This window comes from Melitaea cinxia, chromosome 21, assembly GCF_905220565.1.
Source record: "Melitaea cinxia chromosome 21, ilMelCinx1.1, whole genome shotgun sequence".
Classification (NCBI taxonomy): Eukaryota; Metazoa; Arthropoda; class Insecta; order Lepidoptera; family Nymphalidae; genus Melitaea; species Melitaea cinxia.
The window spans coordinates 533,682-555,969 of NC_059414.1; the positions used below are offsets into that span (position 1 = coordinate 533,682).

Below are 22,288 nucleotides of genomic sequence, written 5' to 3' on the forward strand. Positions count from 1 at the left end.
GTAGGAGAAGGATCAGAGCTTAATCCACCACGCTGCTCCAATGCGAGTCGGCGGATATATTCCCTACTATGAGTAATGATCGCTATCAGGTGTACATGATAACAACCGTGACCTACAGCTGAACGTGCTCTCCGAGGCACGGTGGGGAGACCCACAAGGACTGCACAAACACCCAGACCACGGCAAACACCTGTATGGCCAATACAAATGTTTGTCATGTGCGGGGATCGAACCCGCAACCGTCAGCGCAACAGGTACAATCCATGGCTGTAACCGTTGCGCCAACGCGGCGTCATATATATATATATATATATATATATATATATATATATATATAAAGGCAGATACAGTCTAAATGAGGTCTAATGAGGTTTAATGAGGTCTTGAATAATGCGATTGCAGACAACGGCCGGAAACCTGCACGGCTCTGGCGCGGCGGCTCGTGTCGGGCGCGCTGGGCGTGCGGCTCAGCACGGCGCGGCAGGAGCGCGCCGAGGAGAGGCGCCTCATCACCATTGCGAGGGGTGAGCCACACACTCACTCACACGTACACACAGAGAGACCTGCACGGCTCAGCACGGCGCGGCAGGAGCGCGCCGAGGAGAGGCGCCTCATCACCATTGCGAGGGGTGAGCCACACACTCACTCACACGTACACACAGAGAGACCTGCACGGCTCAGCACGGCGCGGCAGGAGCGCGCCGAGGAGAGGCGCCTCATCACCATTGCGAGGGGTGAGCCACACACTCACTCACACGTACACACAGAGAGACCTGCACGGCTCAGCACGGCGCGGCAGGAGCGCGCCGAGGAGAGGCGCCTCATCACCATTGCGAGGGGTGAGCCACACACTCACTCACACGTACACACAGAGAGACCTGCACGGCTCAGCACGGCTCAGCACGGCGCGGCAGGAGCGCGCCGAGGAGAGGCGCCTCATCACCATTGCGAGGGGTGAGCCACACACTCACTCACACGTACACACAGAGAGACCTGCACGGCTCAGCACGGCTCAGCACGGCGCGGCAGGAGCGCGCCGAGGAGAGGCGCCTCATCACCATTGCGAGGGGTGAGCCACACACTCACTCACACGTACACACAGAGAGACCTGCACGGCTCTGGGCGTGCGGCTCATAAAATGTATCAATACAATTGAACGGAACGGTAGCCGAGGCCTCGATGGTCACGCTAGAGCCGTGATACGAAGTTCCCGTTTCAGAGAAGAAGCGCCAGGCGGCGCTGCACAAGGAGGCGGCGTGGGACGGCTCGCTCGCCAACGCCGCCGCGGACGCGTGACGCCGCGCACGAGCTGGTGGACCCTGGGCGGCAGCTAGGGGCTCTGGGTGCCACTCTGTTGTATGGAGCTAGGTGACATTCACTTACTTAATTTAAAAAAAACTAAATTTCAATTCACATATAAATCAGACATCTATCAATCAAACACACACACACACACGTTCGCGGTTCCTCATAGTTTTTTTTTTTTTTTTGAACCACTATAATGGCAAATATGGGTACGGACCTGCTGATGGTGAGCGATTACTGTAGCCTATGGATTTCTGCAACACAAGGACCATTGCGAGCATATTACGGATCCTACCTCGAAATGTCTACCTATAGGCTATATATGCCTAAAGGCATTCAAACGTAAAACACCTTTCTTAAACAAATGCTTAAAACCCACACACACATATACAGGGTTATTTGTAAAACACCAGCATCCTTGCAGGACAAGATAGCTAACATCATAAGTAACAACATTTGTTCTACGACTTTTGATATTTTGTTAGATTTTACTTTCATACAAAAAAAAAATATTAATTTAATTTCCCGTTTGAATGTTATAAACTCTACGCGCATCCCAAATATTAGGTAAACAGTTAAAGGCCTTCTACACGGTCGGGATCAACCGCCGAACATCGTGTCCTTGGTCGGGTTGATATAAAAATGGACAGTGTGGAAAACGGTTGACCCGACCAATATTTGGTTGATGTCAACGGCCTTGGTCGCGAGCGCATCTCTCGCGACAGGCTACGTTCGTGGTCCGTCCCGACCATGTCCCGACCGTGTGGAACGCTGTCGGCCGACGCGAGCGCTTCAGTCTGCGCTTGTCAGTCGTCACGGGTAGCTAGTTTCAGTGTATTATCTATGGTCACGGGCGCATGTCATCATGTATTGCAATGGATTCGCAAAACGAACGCCACGAACGAGAGGTTCTGACCGAATTTATATCTTTATATATTGATTTGCCATGTCTTTGGGACATTGGATCCGATTTATACAAAGAAAAGAACCAAAAAACTTCACTTCACTTTAGCATAAAAAAGTTATTGCCAAACCCACCTTCTGTTGCTTTATAATTGTGTTTGCTCGCAAACGAAAAAAAAAAACGACTTCAATTACGACGAGTAATACAACGTAGATCGACGAAAAAATAGTCAAGTAACTACGCGGTATCAATGATTACTCAAAAACTAGTTATCAGATCTCGATATAATTTATATGTGACCCCATGATAAACATCAGCTTTCGATTAAATTAAAAATTATCAAAATCGGTACACCCAGTAAAAAGTTATTGCAAATTTTCGAGAGTTTCCCTCGATTTCTCTAGGATCCCATCATCAGATCCTGGTTTCCTTATAGGTATTCCTAGGGATATCCCCTTTCCAACAAAAAAAGAATTATCAAAATCGGTACATCCAGTAGAAAGTTATGTGGTATAATACAACGTAGGTCGACGAAAAAAGCGTCAAGTAAAAACGCATTATTAGATATAACTCGAAAAGTAGTTGTTAGATCTCAAATAAATTTAAATGGGACCAAATGACACAAACCACCTTTCGATCAAAAGAAAATTTGTCGAAATTGCTCCACCCAGTCAAAAGTTCAGAGGTAACATACATAAAAAAATACAGTCGAATTGAGAACCTCCTCCTTTTTTGGAAGTCGGTTAAAAATGCAAGGAACCATCGCTTCAAATACCAGATAAGAACTGACAAGTTGAGTCAACCACCGACCGTGTAGAATGAATACAAAAATTGGTTGACCCGACCAAGGACACGACGGTCGGCGGTCGATCCCGACCGTGTAGAAGGCCTTTTACTACTTGCGGGCGTGAATGTGAGGGGGGAAGGAAGGGCCGGAGCGGCGCTAGCGCCCTTGAACTTGAACTATTTCGCTAGCCGAAGCAGTCGGTGCCAGCGTTGCAAAAGCTACCGATTTATCGGTAGATCTACCGATTTTGGCCCTTGTCTACCGATATACCGATTTAACAGTGCTATCTACCGAATTTTTGAATTTTCAACTAATGTAAAATAATTTTCTAAAAAAAAAGGTAAAATAATATTCTTAATACGGTAACACTAAAAGAAAACGGTAACACAAAATCAATGCACGGGGACTTCCCGAAATTCTTCCCACCACGTCGAATATGACCGTTCAAATCCACGGTGTGTTAAAACAAATTGTACTAACACGTCATATAATAAAGTTTATTATTGTCTGGTGAGTATACAAGGGAAAATCCCTGAAGATAACTTTCTTCGGGTTTGTTTCTTGAATTAGGTATAGGACTAGTGATGGATTATTTTTGGATTATATCGATGGATTAGGATTAGTATTCGGATTCATTATTGACATGGGAAGATTCAATTCGCATTTAACAAATTAAATGTAGTTGCGAAATTTTTTTGAAGTGTTAAGCGAATTCATCGCTAATTTATACTTCTTTCACGGCAATGTGCTATTCTGTTGCACTCACGGGAAGACGGGAATACTAATAATCTATTTAATTATTAGCAATTTAGCGGTTGCTGCGAAGAATGAAATTATGCAATTATTATCTTTGATTTGTTTGTATTTATGATGCTTGTATGAACTACTTCTATAATTAATGTTTCTTAGTGATAAAACGTATACGCTTTTGAGTACTTTCTTTTTCTGTAATGTAAAAAAATTATAATTATAAATGGAACAAAAATTTGCACGCTGTTTAAGGTAGATTATATCATCACTGCTGGACATAAGCCTCCCCAAGTTCGCGCCACACATCCCGGTCTTCCGCAATCCTCATCCAGCCGACACCGGCAATCTTACATATATCGTCGGTCCAACGGGCCGGAGGACGTCCCACACTGCGTTTGCCAAGACGCGGTCTCCACTCTAGGACCCGTCTACTCCAACGGCCATCGGTCCTGCGACACAAATGACCAGCCCACTGCCACTTCAACTTGCTAATTCTGTGGGCTATGTCGGTTACTTTCGTTCTCTCGCGGATAGTCTCATTTCTAATCCTATCTTTAAGAGAAACCCCAAGCATAGCCCGTTCCATTGCACGTTGAGCGACCCTAAACTTGTGGACCAGTCCCTTCGTCAGTGTCCACGTCTCGGCTGCGTATGTTAACACAGGCAGGACGCATTGTTCGAAGACTTTTGTGTTCAAGCATTGCGGAATCTTCCAAGTGAAGACTCGACGAAGCCTGCCAAACGCCGCCCAGCCCAACCGAATCCTCCTATCGGCCTCCCTCTCGAAGTTGTTGCGGCCCAGTTGGATAGTATGGCCTAGGTAAATATAATCCTGAACAACTTCGAGAAGGGTACCATCGACCGATACCGGTATCGGTATGACTTGGTTGTTAAACATGACTTTCGTCTTATCCAAGTTCATACAGAGACCGACACGTCGGGAGGACTCGTTTAGGCCGGCCAGCATTTGGCCTAACTCATCCAGCGTCTCCGCAAAGATGACAATATCGTCGGCGAAACGAAGGTGAGAGATGAATTCACCGTTGACGTTGATGCCTCGTTCCCCCCAATGTAAGGTCTTAAAAATATCCTCTAGCGCAGTGGTAAACAGTTTCGGTGATATTACATCCCCCTGTCTTACCCCGCGCCGGAGGGAAATAGGTCTTGTTCTTTGGTCATTGACATGAACGGTCATCGTCGCCGCGTCGTACATAGATTTCAGTACATCGATATATCGCCAGTCGATATGACATCTCAGCAGAGAGTCCAGGACAGCCCAGGTCTCGACAGAGTCGAAGGCTTTCTCGTAGTCCACAAATGCCATACACAGCTGTTGATTATATTCTTCCGTCTTTTGAATAATCTGCCGAACAGTATGGATGTGGTCCACGGTGCTGTAGCCATTTCGAAACCCAGCCTGCTCCGGGGGTTGGAATTCGTCGAATCTTCTAGCGAGACGATTCGTAACAACCCTCGAAAACAGCTTATAGACGTGGCTCAGAAGTGAGATCGGTCTGTAATTCTTTAACAGAGACTTATCGCCTCTCTTAAAGAACAGCACCACCACACTCCTGGACCACGCCTCCGGCGTGGTACCTCGGTGGATGACGGCGTTAAATAGTCTTGCCAAGGCTTTCAGGACTGGTCGCCCTGCGGCTTTAAGGAGTTCAGTGGTAACTCCGTCATCCCCCGGGGCCCTGCCGTTTTTAAGCTGCCCGAGCGCTGCACCAATCTCATCCTCTTCGAAGTCCGGGATACACTCCGAATAATGGCGTAACAGTGGTGCCCGTGGATCTTCGGTGTCCCATGTCGCAGGCTTGCGTGCGCTCGACGAGTACAGCTGTCCATAAAAATTCTCAACCTCTTCTCGGACCTGAGGGCGAGAGCAGACGGTTCTGCCATCTGCTGTTTTAAGCTTCGCAAGAAGGCTTCTCCCCAATGGTCTTTGGAAAACCTTGGACCCCCTATTCTGCTCAATCAGACTAGTAACCTCTCTCGTATTTGAGCAGCGGAGGTCTCGGCGAATGAGTTTCCTTATCCTCTTGGAAAGAGCCCTCTGTTCTGGCGAAGCAGCCGGCAGCTCGCGCCTCTGCCGCATCAGATCCAAGGCTTCGGGAGACAGTTTGGACTGCTTCGTTGGTTTTGTTGGTGGAAAGTGCCTGCGACCCAGTGTACACACCGTCTTCACCACGTTGTCGGTTATCTCGTCCACGTTGCTAGTAGTTTCCAGCGAATCGAATCGGTTTTGGAGTTCCAATTGGAACTGCTCGGAGCCACATAGTATTTGGGGCAGCGTAGGTCGGAGAGTAGATTTCATCAAGCGGGTCCGCTCCTTTCGGAGACATATATTCAGAGTGCCCCGTACTAGCCGGTGGTCGCTGCCGGTGTTAAACCTGTTAACCACTGAGACATCTCTGAATACATGCCTTTTATCCGCTATGATGAAATCTATCTCGTTCCTCGTCACAGTATCGGGGCTTTGCCATGTCCACCTCCTTTGGGGCTTCTTCTCAAAAAATGAGTTCATCAAGAAGAGCCCCTCCGATTCGGGGAAGTTGACAAGCGTCTGCCCCCTGTGATTCCTGTGCCCCAATCCGTGTGGTCCGATGCTCGATCCGTCGCGGCCTTGTACTCCCACTTTAGCGTTGAAGTCTCCCATAACAACGCTGTAGAAGGTCGAAGTAGTGCCATGTATGGCCCTTGCAATGTCTTCATACAAGGCTTCGACATCATCGTCAGAGTGTGCCGAGGTCGGCGCATATACCTGTATCACTTTCAGGGAGTACCTGTCAGTGAGTTTAAGTACAAGGTACGCTACCCGGGTCGACACACTACAAGGTAGATTATATGAGACATTCTAACTAATAACACCTTATATATTAACTATATTCATGCAAATAAATAATTTGATTTAATTTAACGGAACGAATTTAAATAAATAAACGCATTATTGACTTAAAATACTTTTGTTTTACTCCGAGTAAAAATCTACCGATTTCTACCGATTTTTCGGAGCCAAAAATACCGATTTTTTATTTTACACTTTTGCAACACTGGTCGGTGCGGCGACTTTGATGCGCCCGCGTCATATGATTTTGTGTGCCACTCGTATTTATTTTACTCGTATCGATCGATGTATTGTATCTGTACTAAAGTAATTTTATAACCATGGCGTACCGCTATCGTAATGTCGAATACACGGAAATGGTGAGGATGATTATTATCAAATGAAAACGAATTCGGAAGTGTTGGCACGTGTTAGTGAACAGCTGATTTTTAGGTGTGGTCTGTGTGTTGGTCGTGATGGTGACTATTTTGAACGCTATGTGCGCGATGTAGAGGTAATAGAAATTTAGTTTGTAAATATTATTTTATTGTCAATTATTTTTTTATTTTTAAATAAAGAAAAGTGAATAATACCCAGCTACCAATATTTAATATTACTTTGGTTTAATTAAACTTTAGTAAACGGTAAAGAATAATAATTAGCTAAGTTAATAATTTTCACATATTTTGGATGTTCAGAATTCAGATAGCTAATCTACATACACATTTACCTAAGTCACTGCGACATACATACTGTGATACTGCCTACAAACCCACCAAGCAATTTATATTATTAACTTGAATTATTTTATTAACTAGAATTATCGGGCAGAGAAAGTGTTATTTATTATTATTATAAGCAATGCATGCGCGCGCGAGCGTCGCGTCGTCCTTTCGATAATGAATTAATCAATGAAACATAGACTTACAAATGTTAGGACAGTACAGTAAAAGCTTAAAAAATCATTTTTAATTAATGTATTGAGTTATGTCAAAAGTCGTAGAACAAATGTTGTTGTACATAATGTTAGCTATCTTGTCCTGCAAGGATGCTGGTGTTTTACAAGTAACCCTGTATATATACTAGCTAACTCAACAAACGTTGTTTTGTACCATTCACATTATTAACCCCCCCCCTGTAATTTAGAGGTATGAAAAATAGATGTTGGCTGATTCTCAGACCTACCCAATATGCACACAAAATTTCATAAAAATCGGTCCAGTCAATCTCAACTCAATGTTACAAACGTCCTTGCAGTTCTAACAAATTTTCGTCAGATGGAGCTGTCTGATCATTTGCTCAATTTATTACAAATTCAATTAAAATCCGTAGGTTATTATGATCCAAATATTCACAAAACTTCAATTTCTGGAATTCAATTATGTCAATAAGTAAATACTTCGATTACCTGTTTTTTGAATATTATATTATAAAAAAAATATTGTGTTCTGTAATGACCGCGTCAGGATAAGCTAATGGCAAACATGACGAAATTTGCTCCATACTCTTATTAAAAACCCTACTATAATATGGCAAAAATATCATATAAATATATATTTTATGTTTGATTCAACATAATAAATAATAAATATTGTTAAAAATTTCAGATCGACACCGAGTCAACGCCTGAGCGGCGTTCGCTAAATAATTATAAATAAGATGCTCTCAAATATATTATTTACGATATACGTGAAGTTAAATAACTTCAAACGATAGATATTTTTTTAATTAATGTAAAACTTTTAAAATTCTATGAATTAGTTAAATCGAGTGGTTCGCGGGCCCGCTCGGACCGGCGCTGCTCCAAACGTATCTGATCAAGATGTACTATATAAATATATCAATATTTGCAACAGAAACATTTTAATGTACAGAAAGTAAAAATTTGTTAATTTAGACTGTGGCGCTATCTCTTGAAAGAACGTGGGAATTAATTTAAAGTAATTACTTGGGTTCTTATATATATTATCCTTTAGGCCGTGACCCAATGTTGTTTTTTTTTTAAAAGTAGAAGAGTTCATTTGTTTCTAAAACAGTAGATATTGCAATATCCTCCAAGGTGGTGTTTTTTTTTTTTTTTTTTTTTTTGATTCTAAACCCACGATATTGTGGTCGGAGCCTGTGTCTACAATGTTTTCTTTCATACCAGTTCTATCAATCATGCCTCCACCCAATGTTGTTGTTGTTGTTAGGCACGGGCTGTTTTCCGCAACTCGACGTCTTTATACGCCTATTTTGCGTGACTGGCTGTGGACACTATCCGTGCCAGCCTTGCCTTGACCCAATAGCCCTAATTAAATTAACCAAGTAAGATGTACCCGGGTGTACCCTGTCAAAAGGCAAAGCGTACAGGCCTGTACCCAAGGTATTATTCATCATTACAGCCTATACAGTCCACTACTGGACATAGGCCTCCACAAGTTTACGCCAAAAATAACGTGAACTCATGTGTTTTGCCCATAGTCACCACGCTAGGCAGGCGGGTTGGTGACCGTATTATAGGTATTATTACTTTGGTTTTATTATTGATAACAAAATGCTTATTGCAAAAAATAAAGTAAATTAATTACTTTTAATTCTTTCAGAAGGATTAAGTTGTAAACTTGAAGATATTGATAAGTGCCCAGTATAATAAGAAGTGAGATTTAAAACGTAGAAATAAGAATTTCCATTTACATCTGGTATTATTAATGTACAAAAGAGAAAAAAATTGCCGTTATGTGGTAGAAAAGGTAATGTTGCAAATTTTGATATGTTACTTATAATCTGTGTACTAGTGTCACAGATTAAAAAAATTGCAATAAATATCAAAGATAGATACGTAGTCCGGTCAGCAGAGTCGGACCGATTATTATAGGTCAAATATTTCCTTGTTTTTGTTTTGCTTTTTGACCGATAGATGGCGTGCTTTAGATGTTAAAATAAAATTAATTATTAAGCTACATAGCTTGTTATTGAAGTTTGTTGGATTTTCTGACTTATATGAATGTATCTCTACTATGATTTTTTTATTCCGTATACTTTCGTCAATTATTACTATTTAACTCAAAAACTGTAGTGTTACTTCAATTTAAAAGGTCCCGCAAACATTTCTCATGTTAGAATAGTTTTATAAAAAATTGTGGTCTTAATATTTTGTTTTACAACGCCATCTAGCGGTAATAATTTGAGGCTCAATGTTTTAATTTGTTTATTTTTCCACACATATACGGATAGACACATAATTGGTTAATTTAATTTATACAATATGTGTAATATAAAAAACAAAAGTTTTACGAGTAATATGCATGTAATCATTACATAGGGGACACGTTTCAGTTTACTATAATTACAAATTTATTTATATTTAATATAAATCGCTAAAAATGACGTATTTACAAGAGATAAATATATTGTATGATTTATTTATTAAAAGGTTTTATTTAACTTGAAATGTATGTATGTTTGTTAGAGTGGTACCTTGCAACTTTATTTTGAAGCGTATTCAATCGATTGAACTAAAGTTTTATTGGTTGTTATTTACTTAATTTTGCCAGAATTTTAAGTAATCACTATTTTGATATCTACCGAGAACTAACCTTGATACGAAATTTTAGTAAACTTTTTATTAAGTTAATATATTGTTTGTATGAATATCCAAAATTAACGTAGTCGAGTGATTTTTATTTTTTTGAAATTTTTAAACGTGATACTGACTTCGAAATAATACTTAACTTATTGTGATTGTCGTAAATGTTGTTTTTTGACGTTTTTTAAAGTCAAAATTAAAGTGAAATCTGTTTGAATATAAGTAACGAATAATTTTATGATAAAATTGTAAATAAATAATAATTTTAATGTGTTTTTTGCGTATGAAAAAATGTTCCGAAATTATGACAATACTGGTCAGTGGAAGCGACATAATATTTTTAATAAGAAAACTGGTCTAAGTCTGAAGTAAGAATGGTGTATTATTTGTAAACATCCTGCTCGAATATTACTATAACGATTTTGTTTAGGTTTAGGCGAGTTAATAGGTTTTTTTTCTCTAATTCGTAGCGGAGAGAGCTCGGTGGTCTGTGGTTCTGTATCACTAACAAGGGAGGAAACGTATTCATCTTAAGATGATCTCTTTGTAGGTATAGATGTTAATAAAAAGTATCAAACTTTCGTCTATCTATCAAACGTGACGCCGCGTTGGCGCAACGGTCACAGCCATGGATTGTACCTGTTGCGCTGACGGTTGCAGGTTCGATTCCCGCACATGACAAACATTTGTATTGGCCATACAGGTGTTTGCCGTGGTCTGGGTGTTTGTGCAGTCCTTGTGGGTCTCCCCACCGTGCCTCGGAGAGCACGTTAAGCCGTCGGTCCCGGTGGTTATCATGTACACCTGATAGTGATCGTTACTCATAGTAGGGAATATATCCGTCTGTTCCTAAGGTTAAATGCATTGGAGCAGCGTGGTGGATTAAGCTCTGATCCTTCTCTTACACGGGGGAAGATGCCTATGCCCAGCAGTGGGATATTACAGGCTGAAGCGTATCAAACTTTCAGTTTCTATGAAGCTTCTCGATATTAATTGAACATTGACCCCTTATAAATAAAACAAGTGTGAATTAGCCATGTCTGCTATGGAGCAGTAAGATTTTTTTTGTCACTCCTACTGACCAGTAAGTTTTTTTTTTTTTCGGAACTAATTAAAAGTGTATGTTATGTTAGTATTGTAATACCAAATATTAGCGAATCGTAATAATCGTGGGAGGTCGCCGCTCTCCGCGGTGCAGTCTAGTCGCGGGCCCCGGCTTCACTCGCTAGCGTAATTAATATAAACTTATGTCTTGATGATCCATTTTAATACTATTTGTAAATGCGGTTGAAATTTTTTTTTTTTTTTAATATTTTGATGTAATTTTTTTTTGTACAAAAGTATTAAAATGGATTGTTATGTGTATGTTTGATTGTGTGACCAAAACAATTCGTAATTTAATTTTAATATGAAATGTATTGCAATTAAGTTTTGTGCAAAATGTAAACAATATTGTTGTGTTAAGAACACCAAATCTGCATACATTACATACTAACATCATAACAGTCAAGAATGTGTATAAAGCAGTCAATAACTTAAGAAATAGTTTATTTCTGACAATTCTAGTATATTCGTGTTTCGACCAGGTCTTAATGATAATTCGGTGAGTGATAAAAAAGTTACGTACAAAGTATACACGTCAGAAGTGAAACGTCTTTGGCAAAGTAATTTTTAAGTCTGACAAAAACGTTACCGTTTCATCCGTAAAATTTTTACCCTCATACGTCTAAAGATGTTTCACTTCAAAAGTGACAAATCAATGAATCAATGATACAATAGATTACTTATCATTGAATTATCACATATAAAGATTTTTTATTGTTTACATTTTCCACAAAATTTATCAAAAGGTTTTCTTTCGATAATGAATAGGGAAAAAAAATGTCACAAAACTATGTACGTGTCTTTAAAATGTTGTGATTCCGTTGTTTGTGGTTTAGTTACGTTAAGAATCGTCATTCTATATCTTACAGGATTAAAAACGATTAAACCTATATTTATATTTAAAAAAAAAAGAAAATTTTTGTCAAAAATCTACAAAAATATGGATTTTATTCAAGGCATTTATACAAAATGTTGAAACATTTATTTGTGTTTTAATTTCTCCCTCCAATGTCTGTCAATTTTATCTTAACTTTATTATCTTATATTACAAAACATAACTTTAATCTGCATCTAAATATAAATGCGCGTGCAGTTATTAAAAAGCAATCAAACCATCAGACTGTAAACTGGTAGATACATAACATCAATATACAATTACTTTTGCGATATATCAATTTAAATCATTACTTGTTTCTTGTCTAAGATTAAAACTAGCCGCTAAACAGGTTTCGGCTATATTATAATATAGAAAAAAACCCTTCCTGGACGTTGATAAATAAAATAAAACCAATATATATTTTATTTAATATATTATTAAAGGTTCAAACATCTTGAACGCTCTGGTAGTTCTAGTGCTAACGGTACCGTTTTACGATTAGAAATGGATCTATTCTAAGATCATATCAAGCTCGTGTATGCCATTATAACTTTGGAATATTACAATGGCATATACGAGCCAGTGTCACAAGCTAAACAAGAAATACTGCATGCCATTTCTAATTTATATAGAAATGAAATCAGTTAAAATAAAAGCAGTCGTTTAGGATCATAAGACCATCGTAACCATATCGATGTAAACCCTATTTTGTGCCTTAACTACTGTTTCTATTTGACTGATTTTTGTGTATATTAATAATGTGTTAATATGATGTATGTGTGGTTCAATTTAATGCCACTCGCTTGTAATAATTCTTTATAATAATTTTATCAAACTACGCAAGTTTATCAGCTCTTTAGCGACGCCGTATTCATATTTATTAAATGTCAGGAATGACCGACGTATCGAATCGATTTCATGTAGATATTTCAGTTAACTAGCGTTCGCGGTAATATTTTAAAATTAAATTATTACAACTGTTTGTTTGTTCAACCGTCCATTTTGATCGAAAAAAATTAGAAAAAAAAATTGTTAATCGATATCGAAACGCATTGAGCACATCACAGCCATTAAAAAAAAAAAAAAACTAGTGACGTCCGGCCGCTTATGATGAATATAATACAAGCTATTTTGTTCTGTACCAAAATTTTAAATTATCATTTTTAATGTGTATTTAGGTATAAATAAATAACAAGTCATATTTAATAAGTAAATAAAGTCTAAAGTTTTAGTGTTGTTAAGAGAGTCTATCACGTGAAATGGGACCTTATCTCTAATATGAGTCGATTTTCGTACTCCTGCATAAATGTAACAATAAGCAATTTCAAGGTCTATCCGCGTTTACCTTTTCTTGCGTATGTAATAACCGTTTAATTTAGGTAGAGTTGTTATATAAGAGAATTTATATATATATATATATATATATAATATATTTTCTTGCATTTTTGTATTATTATTATTATCTGTGAAAATTTTGTTCATATTCCTTTATTTTTTATACTTAATAAATTATTGTGCTAAATAATCTTTTTAATATTAGCTAATACTTCGAAAAGAAAAGTTTTTTTGCATGTCTGCAATCTGCCATTTTGTCATCAATATTCAATGGGTCATAAGAATATTTTTAATATAAAAAAAAAACAAGTATTATTTTAAGACTATAATTCTCATTAATTCTGTAAATAAATTTATTTGTACATATCTAAGAGAATCTTGGATAAATGTATTTTATATTCGCGGATAGACCTAAAATAATGTTTTAAGTTCGAATAAATAAAAATGAACGTTGCCAACACTAACTCGTGTTATCTGTGACATTCTGTTGATATATCTATATATAAATAAATATTTTTGTATTAGTTAATTTTTTATTTGTGAAATAAATAGTCAAACCGAATGTTGTGTTTTATTTTAATAATTTTACTTAAATACATTCGTACTCTAAAAACAATTTTTTACATCATCCATTTTTATTATACGTACTGTTGGTAAGAGGGAAGTACCCAAAAATAATAATTTTGGTCATCTCATTTTGATAATTATTTCATAAGCAAACACTTCGCATACCAACTGTAACATTTTAATTGTTAAAATTACGGATAAACGGTATTTATTTAGCGCGAACTTAGGGTAATGTTTCCAACAGCGACTGCAGGCGTATTGCCTAAGCGAATGATAGAGTGAGTGATGTTATAAAACTCGAGATTTAGAACACATCCATAATCCGTTTAGAAGTAACATAACTAAGATTTAATTTCTCTGACTAACAAAATTTGCAAACTAACATTTTAATATACATTGCTTGTAATATTTAAAATCCCCGTGTTTCCCAACAAGTGTATTGTCCATTGATGTAGGACAGACGTAGAACAGACAATGGAATCTCTTACGAAAATCGCTACATAATAATAATAAAGTACCGGACCGAATCGAAGGTTGCCGCCGATAATTAACTGCTTATATCAGCTGACACGTCGATATTCTAATTTGGCGACCTTTTGAGAAACAGAAAGAGAAACGCAGACTGAAACAAAAAAATAATACTTAAATTAATATTCGACTAAACTATCTGGTCGCTTGCCAAATCTATTATATTAATAACTAGCTGTACCCGCGACTTCGTCCGCGTAGAATCTAACACAAAATTTATTGTTCACTTCGCAGAGTTAAAAAACAAATAATTTCTAAAATAAAAGTAGCCTAAGCTACTCCTTATTACATCAGCTATCTGCCAGTGAAAGTCCCGTCAAAATCGGTCCAGCCGTTTCAGAGATTAGCCGAAACAAACAGACAGACAGACAAAAATCGTAAAAAATGTTATTTTGGTACATGTACGAGTACCGTGTACACATCCATATGCGTTTAGTAAAAAGCGGTTATTTTAATTATACAAACAGACACTCCAATTTTATTTATTTGGATAGATACGTAAATGAATTTTATGCATTCTTTGTAATGAGAAAAGTTGACAAACTACAAAAAGATTAAGTAAATATCACTGAAAACTGCGGCTATTGTTGCAAATGTTTATTCTGAAGTTTAGAACGATTGTAAAGTTAAACTTAGATTTCTTAAGAATTTTGTGAAACAAATCGTTAATTGTAATAAGACTATCTAAATAACTGGATTATTCTGACTAATTGAGTATGGATGCGTGAACGAACAAAACATTGTGACCAAAATTTTATACTTGGAAACAATTGTAATGAACACGTGTAGCCCCTGTAAAATTATATTAGCTATATATGCAACTAAACGTATATCTGAACTGCCTGTTCATTGACCCGACACACCGGACATTTCTTAATAATTTGACTGCTAACAGATCTATTGTCTTAAAACAATGACCGCTGCAGCGGTGTATTATAAACAGTTAAAATAAACATCAATGTCGTGTCAATTTCCAGTACAAAGTAAACAGCGTGAGCGTTAGCTGACGCCGCGATGAGACGTATATTTGTATTACTTTGTTTTATATCTCGCGCGAGCTTCGAAATGCAAACAGTCCAACATTTTTATATGACGCGTAACACAAGATCATCAAACACACGACCCACGAAAACTGGTTACGTTTACACTCAAGTTAATAACGAACCGCCTAAGTTTTCAACGTTCTATAACGGAGGAATAGAAAAATCAGTAAGGAAGACAGGAAACCGTTTCGACAGTCCATTGAAATGGGACGCAAAGAAACTTAAAGACAAATGCACACAGTGTAGCGACAACAACTATTACAATAAAACTTTGAGTGATACAAAGTTAAAAGAAGGTAAATCGAAAAGATCCGATAATCTCAACCAGGCTGCGAGTAATTATGAACCAATTTACGACATGAATCATAATTATCATACCGACGATGAAGATGTCAGAACTGATTCCAGGAACTACGACGGCTGGCCGTACCTCTACCACAGTCTTTACGATTATGAACCGATGAAGTATGACATAGAATATGAAAAGGCAAAAGATAAACGTTTCATAGATGTTGGTGAAAAAGTTATACCAGTCCATGAAAATGTGGACGATATTCCTAACAGCCATGTTTATTCTGGACCCGATTATAAAGATACGAACGTATACACCACAGATAATCCAGTCTACGGAGACCAGCCGTTCTTCTCATACGTTCTAAACGATTATTTCGACAAAACCAATGACGATGATCCATTAAATTTTAAGGGAATTTCATGGGAGAAGGAATTAGATCATGAAAAACCTTTTCAAGATATCTATGATTCTTCAAAACGTAAAAGGCGACTTGATGACTATTATCCAGAATACACGGATACTGATGATACAAATCACGATACTTTGAAAGAATCAATCAATAAAAAGGGCTATAAGAGCAATCATGAATCAGAAAAAAGCGAAAATGGTAACAACAATGAACATAACTACAAAGGGGACTATAAGCAAAATGAACAAAATTATAAAGGCTTTAAAGATTTTGCTGATGCATTTTTAAACAGGTTTGGATCAGAAGACCATAACAAAGTGGGAAAATATTCTATCAAAGACAACGCCAATAAAGGCGAGAAAAAGAAAGGATTCCGTAATGTTTATCACAAAGACGAATATCAAGAACATAATGAATTTTATGACGATAAAAACAGCAGTATTAATAATGAAGAAAAAGGTGATTCAAAGGTCCGTTTTGGTGGATCAGAAGCCCTTCTTCGTTCGCAAGCGACAGCAGCTTTAGGAAAGAATCAAAACGAAATCAATAAAGCAGAAAATATGGCAAGTCATAAGTTTGACAAGAAAATAGCTGACAAAAAACGGCATAAAGGATCAGATACAGACTACAACCAGCATCGAGATTTAGTTAGCAATGCAATATTAAAGAATAATGCAGACTATTTCAATGTTTGATTTGTTCATAATGAAGCTCTATGCAAAGTGCATGTACGTGGGCTAGACTTCAGTAGACGTAGGATAACTTATCTAAGTTTACTTGATAATGCAAAATCATTTTAATTGAATTATCAACGAGGAGAAATTATAACAAAATTGTTTTACTCTTCGTATATTTTCACAATGCCCAAAATAATCAAGTACTATATAATGCTTTTATTTTATGAATGAAAATTTTTGTAATATGTCGTTTATACATTTTATATAATATAAAAAGGAAAAGTTCAAACAAGCGTTCATTTCATTACAATGTACTTAACATAAACCCGAAATTGTAGGATGTCGTAGACTATATTATACAATAACCTTGACTTATAAAAATTACAAATTGTTTCAAATTCCTTTTTTTATTATCTATACTTTTTTATTGAATAAATTAAAAACCAGATCAAATACTTTATGTTTTAAGCGCATGAATTTGAGGAAATATCGGAAGGTAACTTAATATTTTCGTCATAAAAGCAGATGTTTTGTCTCCAAACTTGTCCATATAATTTCTGAAAGTTATTGGAGATCTTGCAGTCCTAACCGAGGCTCTACCTCCATACTCCTTACTGTCTCCAATTTCGATGCTAATGTCATCTTCAGACGAGGTTGGTTTTCTTTCTTTTCCTGGTGAATTAGTACTTACAGAAAATTCATCAACATAATCATCTTCTTTTATCACGTGAAATGTTTTTCTTTCTTTATTATCAGAGGCGTTACTAACTCTTCTTGGTACAATTTTCTTCGGAATCAATTGGATTTTCGGTTTTTCTAAATTTGTTTTAGTGGATTGGTGTTTTGTTCTTCTGGTATCTGTTTTTGCTCTAGTCCTAGGTTCTAAAGGCTTTCCCCGTCCCGCGAATTCATCATGTTGAACATCAAAATCATAATCATCAATATTGAAGTCTTCATCTTCGTGGTCTATGGAATCTGATTGTCTGATCGGGCTTGTCTTTTGCATCTGGTAATCTTCTTCGCTACTATCCGTGTCACTAAATTTTGGAATCGGCTTTTTGACTAATGCCACTTTTGACTTAGTCGTTGGTAGTGCTTCTGTACGATTCTCGCAATTCATCGCCCTTTTCTCTGGTTCTCTTGGCTTCCGAACTTTAGTGTTATAGACATTCAAGTATTGACGAATGATTTTCTCTTTCCAGTTATCCACATGCCTTTCATCTTTTTCGGCTGTGTTTGATTTAATTTGAGATGCCAAAATAAATGTGATCAGTGAAGTGATTACAGCGACTTTCATTGTTGATAGCAGCGTCTTCGAACGTAGACTAGCCGAGTCACATTGTTACAGATTGTACGTACAGTCAGATGTTTTAGTTATTGTATACATTGTATAAATTTAAAACTTAAACATCGACTTGAGAATTTAAATAACGATGCATTGTGTTTTGAAAACAATTTCACTCTGTAATCATTACTCTCAGAGTTGGTGTAAACACAATTATTTAAAATAATTACTTTTTTTACTAAAAATAATATATAATATATATTAAGAATATGTAAACATGATGTTTTTGTGCTTTCATACTTTGAAACAAGTCACAGGTCTTTCGGTTTGTTGAATAATTGGATTTTCGTGTCCTGAAACCTGTCACAAAACGCTCATAATTTTAAAGACTTAATGATTGGTACGAATCATTATCGATTTCTTTATAAATAATAAGATAATAATTAAAAAAATTGATGTAATTAAATAAAAATCAATTTCAGATTAAATAATTTTAACCAACTAAACCTGTTACTTAAACCTACTAGGTATTTTTGTGCGACGCATTGACGCAGCAGTCATAGCACTGTATGTTTCACTAGCGATCAAGGGTTCGATAGCCACACATGACAAAGATTTATGTTGGCTATGTAGATGATTATCGTGGTCTTATCCTACAGGGGTAATGGGGTGTTCACACTCACACATTTATTATTATTTAAATTGAACCAAGTATAACATCCACTTACTAAACGACTTGTTACGTTATTTTGGAACAAAATGAATGAAAATATTTATTTACAAACCGCCGATGCATCGGTAAACAACTGAAAGAGTTTATAAGAACGTGATGAGCTTAAAACATTGTTAGTGACATCGACAACATGAACACAAGACTATATACTGCAATCATTTATTTCCACTTAGTGTCTGTCGGGTTTACGTATTATATATTCGATGATCATCCAAACGATTTTATGGCTAAAGATGTTTTAAACCTCGCTAAAAATCGAATATCTGGAAGTAAAAAATTCTACAAAGTAAGCAACAATCAGAACGTGAAACTGATAAACCAACGCACAGTCGACTTACATTTTAAAGCCCAACGAACGTCTCCAATGGCATTTGCAACAGGACCAGTTAAGTATAATACATTTAACCCGATATCACGCAATGCAGTCTTGCCCTACAAACATCGTCAACCTTCAACTGTTTATGACCCTGTCATGAAACACCAAAACAATATCAATCAAAAATTGCTACCTAACAACGTTATGTTTGACGACGTTAAATCCACAACAAGCAGAAGTGACATTTTCTCTATTAAAAATAAAAATTCAAATGTAAATAAAGGCGATAATCATGACAGCCAAGGAAAGGAACATTATCAAAAGTTTCAAAAAAAATTCGATTGTAACAAAGAAGATAACATAAATAAGGGGCAATCCTACTCATTAGAAGACGATGCTCACAAAAGATTACAAAAAGAATATAGAGATACTTCAAGAAACTCAAACAATGTAAAAAGTGATCGTGACAGATTAGCGATTCGTGTAAACGAGGATCGACAGCAACTCTACAATAATTTACCAAAACAAGAAGAATATGCAAAGAGACATATCATGGGTAAACAGAAGAACGATAAACAAAATACAATTGGTATAGAGAATAAAAAACCAGCCTCCTTGAAGCCGGATACTAAACGTCCATCAATTTTAAAAGCAAATAACTTAGATAGAAGTGATTTTCTAGGAAGACTTGGAAGGTATGGATTAAATTCGAAAACTAAGACAAGACCTTATGCTGTTTTTTACGTTATGAATCAAGATAACTTTGACCAGAGCAATAGAATATCAGAGGAGGTGAGAAGCTATGTGCAGGAGCCTGTAAATTATAAAAGTGTTGCCAAAAACAGAAACACGGAGAGAAAAACTAGAAAAAGAAGTAATTATACAGTTTTTAGAGACTAAGGTGTTGAGACTGTTAAATAGTTTCAATTTACGTTTTATTTATAATTCTTTATCATACGAACAAAAATTAAAAAACTATAATTATATAGAGATACAACACAGATCTCTTCTAGCACATCTAAAAAAGAGCATGGTATGTACATTATACCTAGCGACACAAAACGAAAGGGATGGACGTAACGTTTTATAAAAAAAACTTATTACTATAATTAAAAACGTAACACTATGCATATAAGGAAATTTTTAATTAATTATATCTTTTTTTTTTAATTTAACTTAATATGAATGAATAATTAGTAATTATAAGTAAAACCAAAAATTATTTTAAATTTTTTCAATATACCTAAGTATCTAAAAAATTAAAAAATGATTTGCATAAATTAAATAGTAATTGAATTTTTTTTTCACTAAATGATCAGAAAATTGTGTGTTATTCAAAAATGACTTTGGCTGTAAACATTACCACATGACATGTAAGAGTGGAACAGTACTAAGTAATTATAAGCATCAGTGAATTTGTCGAGAATTTAAACTAAACGCGAGTTAAACTATCATGCACGTCATAAGAATTATGTCAAAAAAACTAAAAAAATACTTTGTTATTATATTTTTTAATTTAAATTAAAGATAGATAATATGTGAATACTTTGGCATTGTTCACTTTTTTTACTTAAAAAAATACAAAAAAAGTTATAAAGTACGACTTAGGAATACTCAAACATTATAAACTAAATTATTACTAAATTGCATTTTTTTTTTTTGGTTGTGGTAAATAAAATTCGATAATTTCAATCGTCTTTTTATTTTAACGAGCATCAACGGTACCGCTATCCAAAGCGTTTATTTTTATTTCACTAGCCCAATAACCGCGCACCAATGCGTACAAATTGCAGAGGGGTTTTCATTATCATTGACACAGAACAGTGTTACACAATCTCGAGAACGTTCATGAATGTCAACGTTCGATGCTGAACTGTATCAGCTATATAAACAATTTTCTTGAACTCTGTGCTCATTGCCGCGAGAGAGGCTGCGGGAATATGCTGAGAAAACTAGCTCTTATACTTGTTGTCGCCGCTTGCGGCTCCAGCATGGAAATGCAGGAGACCGTCGAACGAATGGTGATGGTTCGCACTACGGGCTCTGACCTTCAACCCGCGGCCACGGGATACATATACAAAAAGCAGAACGATGGAAAGGAGAGTGTTATCGAAATGGGTGAAAGTGAGGTCATGAAACATTTATCGAAGCTATACGAACAACCGAAAGCCTTTGCGGCTCCCATCCCAATTAGAAAAGGACACAGTTTAGCCAAAGATAAAGATGAAACCGAATCTGAGACACGCAGCGAAGAACGTATAATTCCTGTCAAAGAAAAACAAGAAGACCGCGTCGATGGAATAGTCGATGAAGACTATAAAAAGATTTTCGATGATTATTTGAAAAAGTACGGCAACAACAATGCGTATGACGATTACGTCCGCAGTTTGAAGAACTTCGGAGGTGGACTGTATGATGGATTTAAAGGGGACGACAAACATGAAGACGGTGGATATGCAGAATATAAGAAGAGGCATAATTACGGGAACGGCAACGCCGGTGACTATCACAATGCAAACTATAAAAGTTACGCATTCTCAGACAAAAGTCTCAAAGAGGGTCACGATGGCGCCAAAGATTACAAGAAACTCTATAGGCACGATGACCACCATGAAGAATATGGACAGAAATCTGAAGAAAAGGATGACGTCCTTGGAACTCACAAAGTCTTCGATAAAAATAACAAACAAGAAATAGACCATAAAATCTATGACGATGATGACAAATTCGGTTTCAGTAAATTCACAGATGGACATAAATATCACGAAGATGACAGAGGATACGAAAATGGTGGTTCGTACGAGTCAGGACATCACGCCGACTTCGGGAAAAAAGATCACCATAATGATGGATCAAGACAAAGTGATGAGAACCATTCCGCTGAAGAAAAAGACACATCAAGCGAGCACCACGACGAATACGGATACAAGAGCCGACAGCCTGCTGGCCACGGCTACGGCTTCGAGATCAAGCACTAA

The 22,288-nt window shown here is 36.9% G+C and overlaps 2 protein-coding genes and 2 long non-coding RNA genes across 4 annotated transcripts; all 4 read left to right on the top strand.

Moving 5' to 3' along the window:
• Positions 1-472: 472 nt before the first annotated feature.
• On the top strand, positions 473-8,571 carry LOC123664038. Its single transcript, XR_006744752.1, has 3 exons — positions 473-1,069; positions 1,220-1,368; positions 8,181-8,571. It is a non-coding gene; the product is annotated as an uncharacterized LOC123664038 (long non-coding RNA).
• Positions 8,572-8,603: 32 nt separating this feature from the next.
• Positions 8,604-9,981, top strand: LOC123664037. The gene is made up of 2 exons (XR_006744750.1): positions 8,604-8,938; positions 9,076-9,981. It is a non-coding gene; the product is annotated as an uncharacterized LOC123664037 (long non-coding RNA).
• A 5,585-nt stretch (positions 9,982-15,566) lies between these two features.
• On the top strand, positions 15,567-16,994 carry LOC123664186 (myb-like protein F). The gene has a single exon (XM_045598783.1). The coding sequence runs from the start codon at positions 15,567-15,569 to the stop codon at positions 16,992-16,994; it is 1,428 nt and encodes a 475-aa protein (XP_045454739.1).
• Positions 16,995-21,250: 4,256 nt separating this feature from the next.
• Positions 21,251-22,288, top strand: LOC123664187 (sarcoplasmic reticulum histidine-rich calcium-binding protein-like). The gene has a single exon (XM_045598784.1). It carries the CDS (start codon positions 21,251-21,253, stop codon positions 22,286-22,288), a length of 1,038 nt encoding a protein of 345 aa, XP_045454740.1.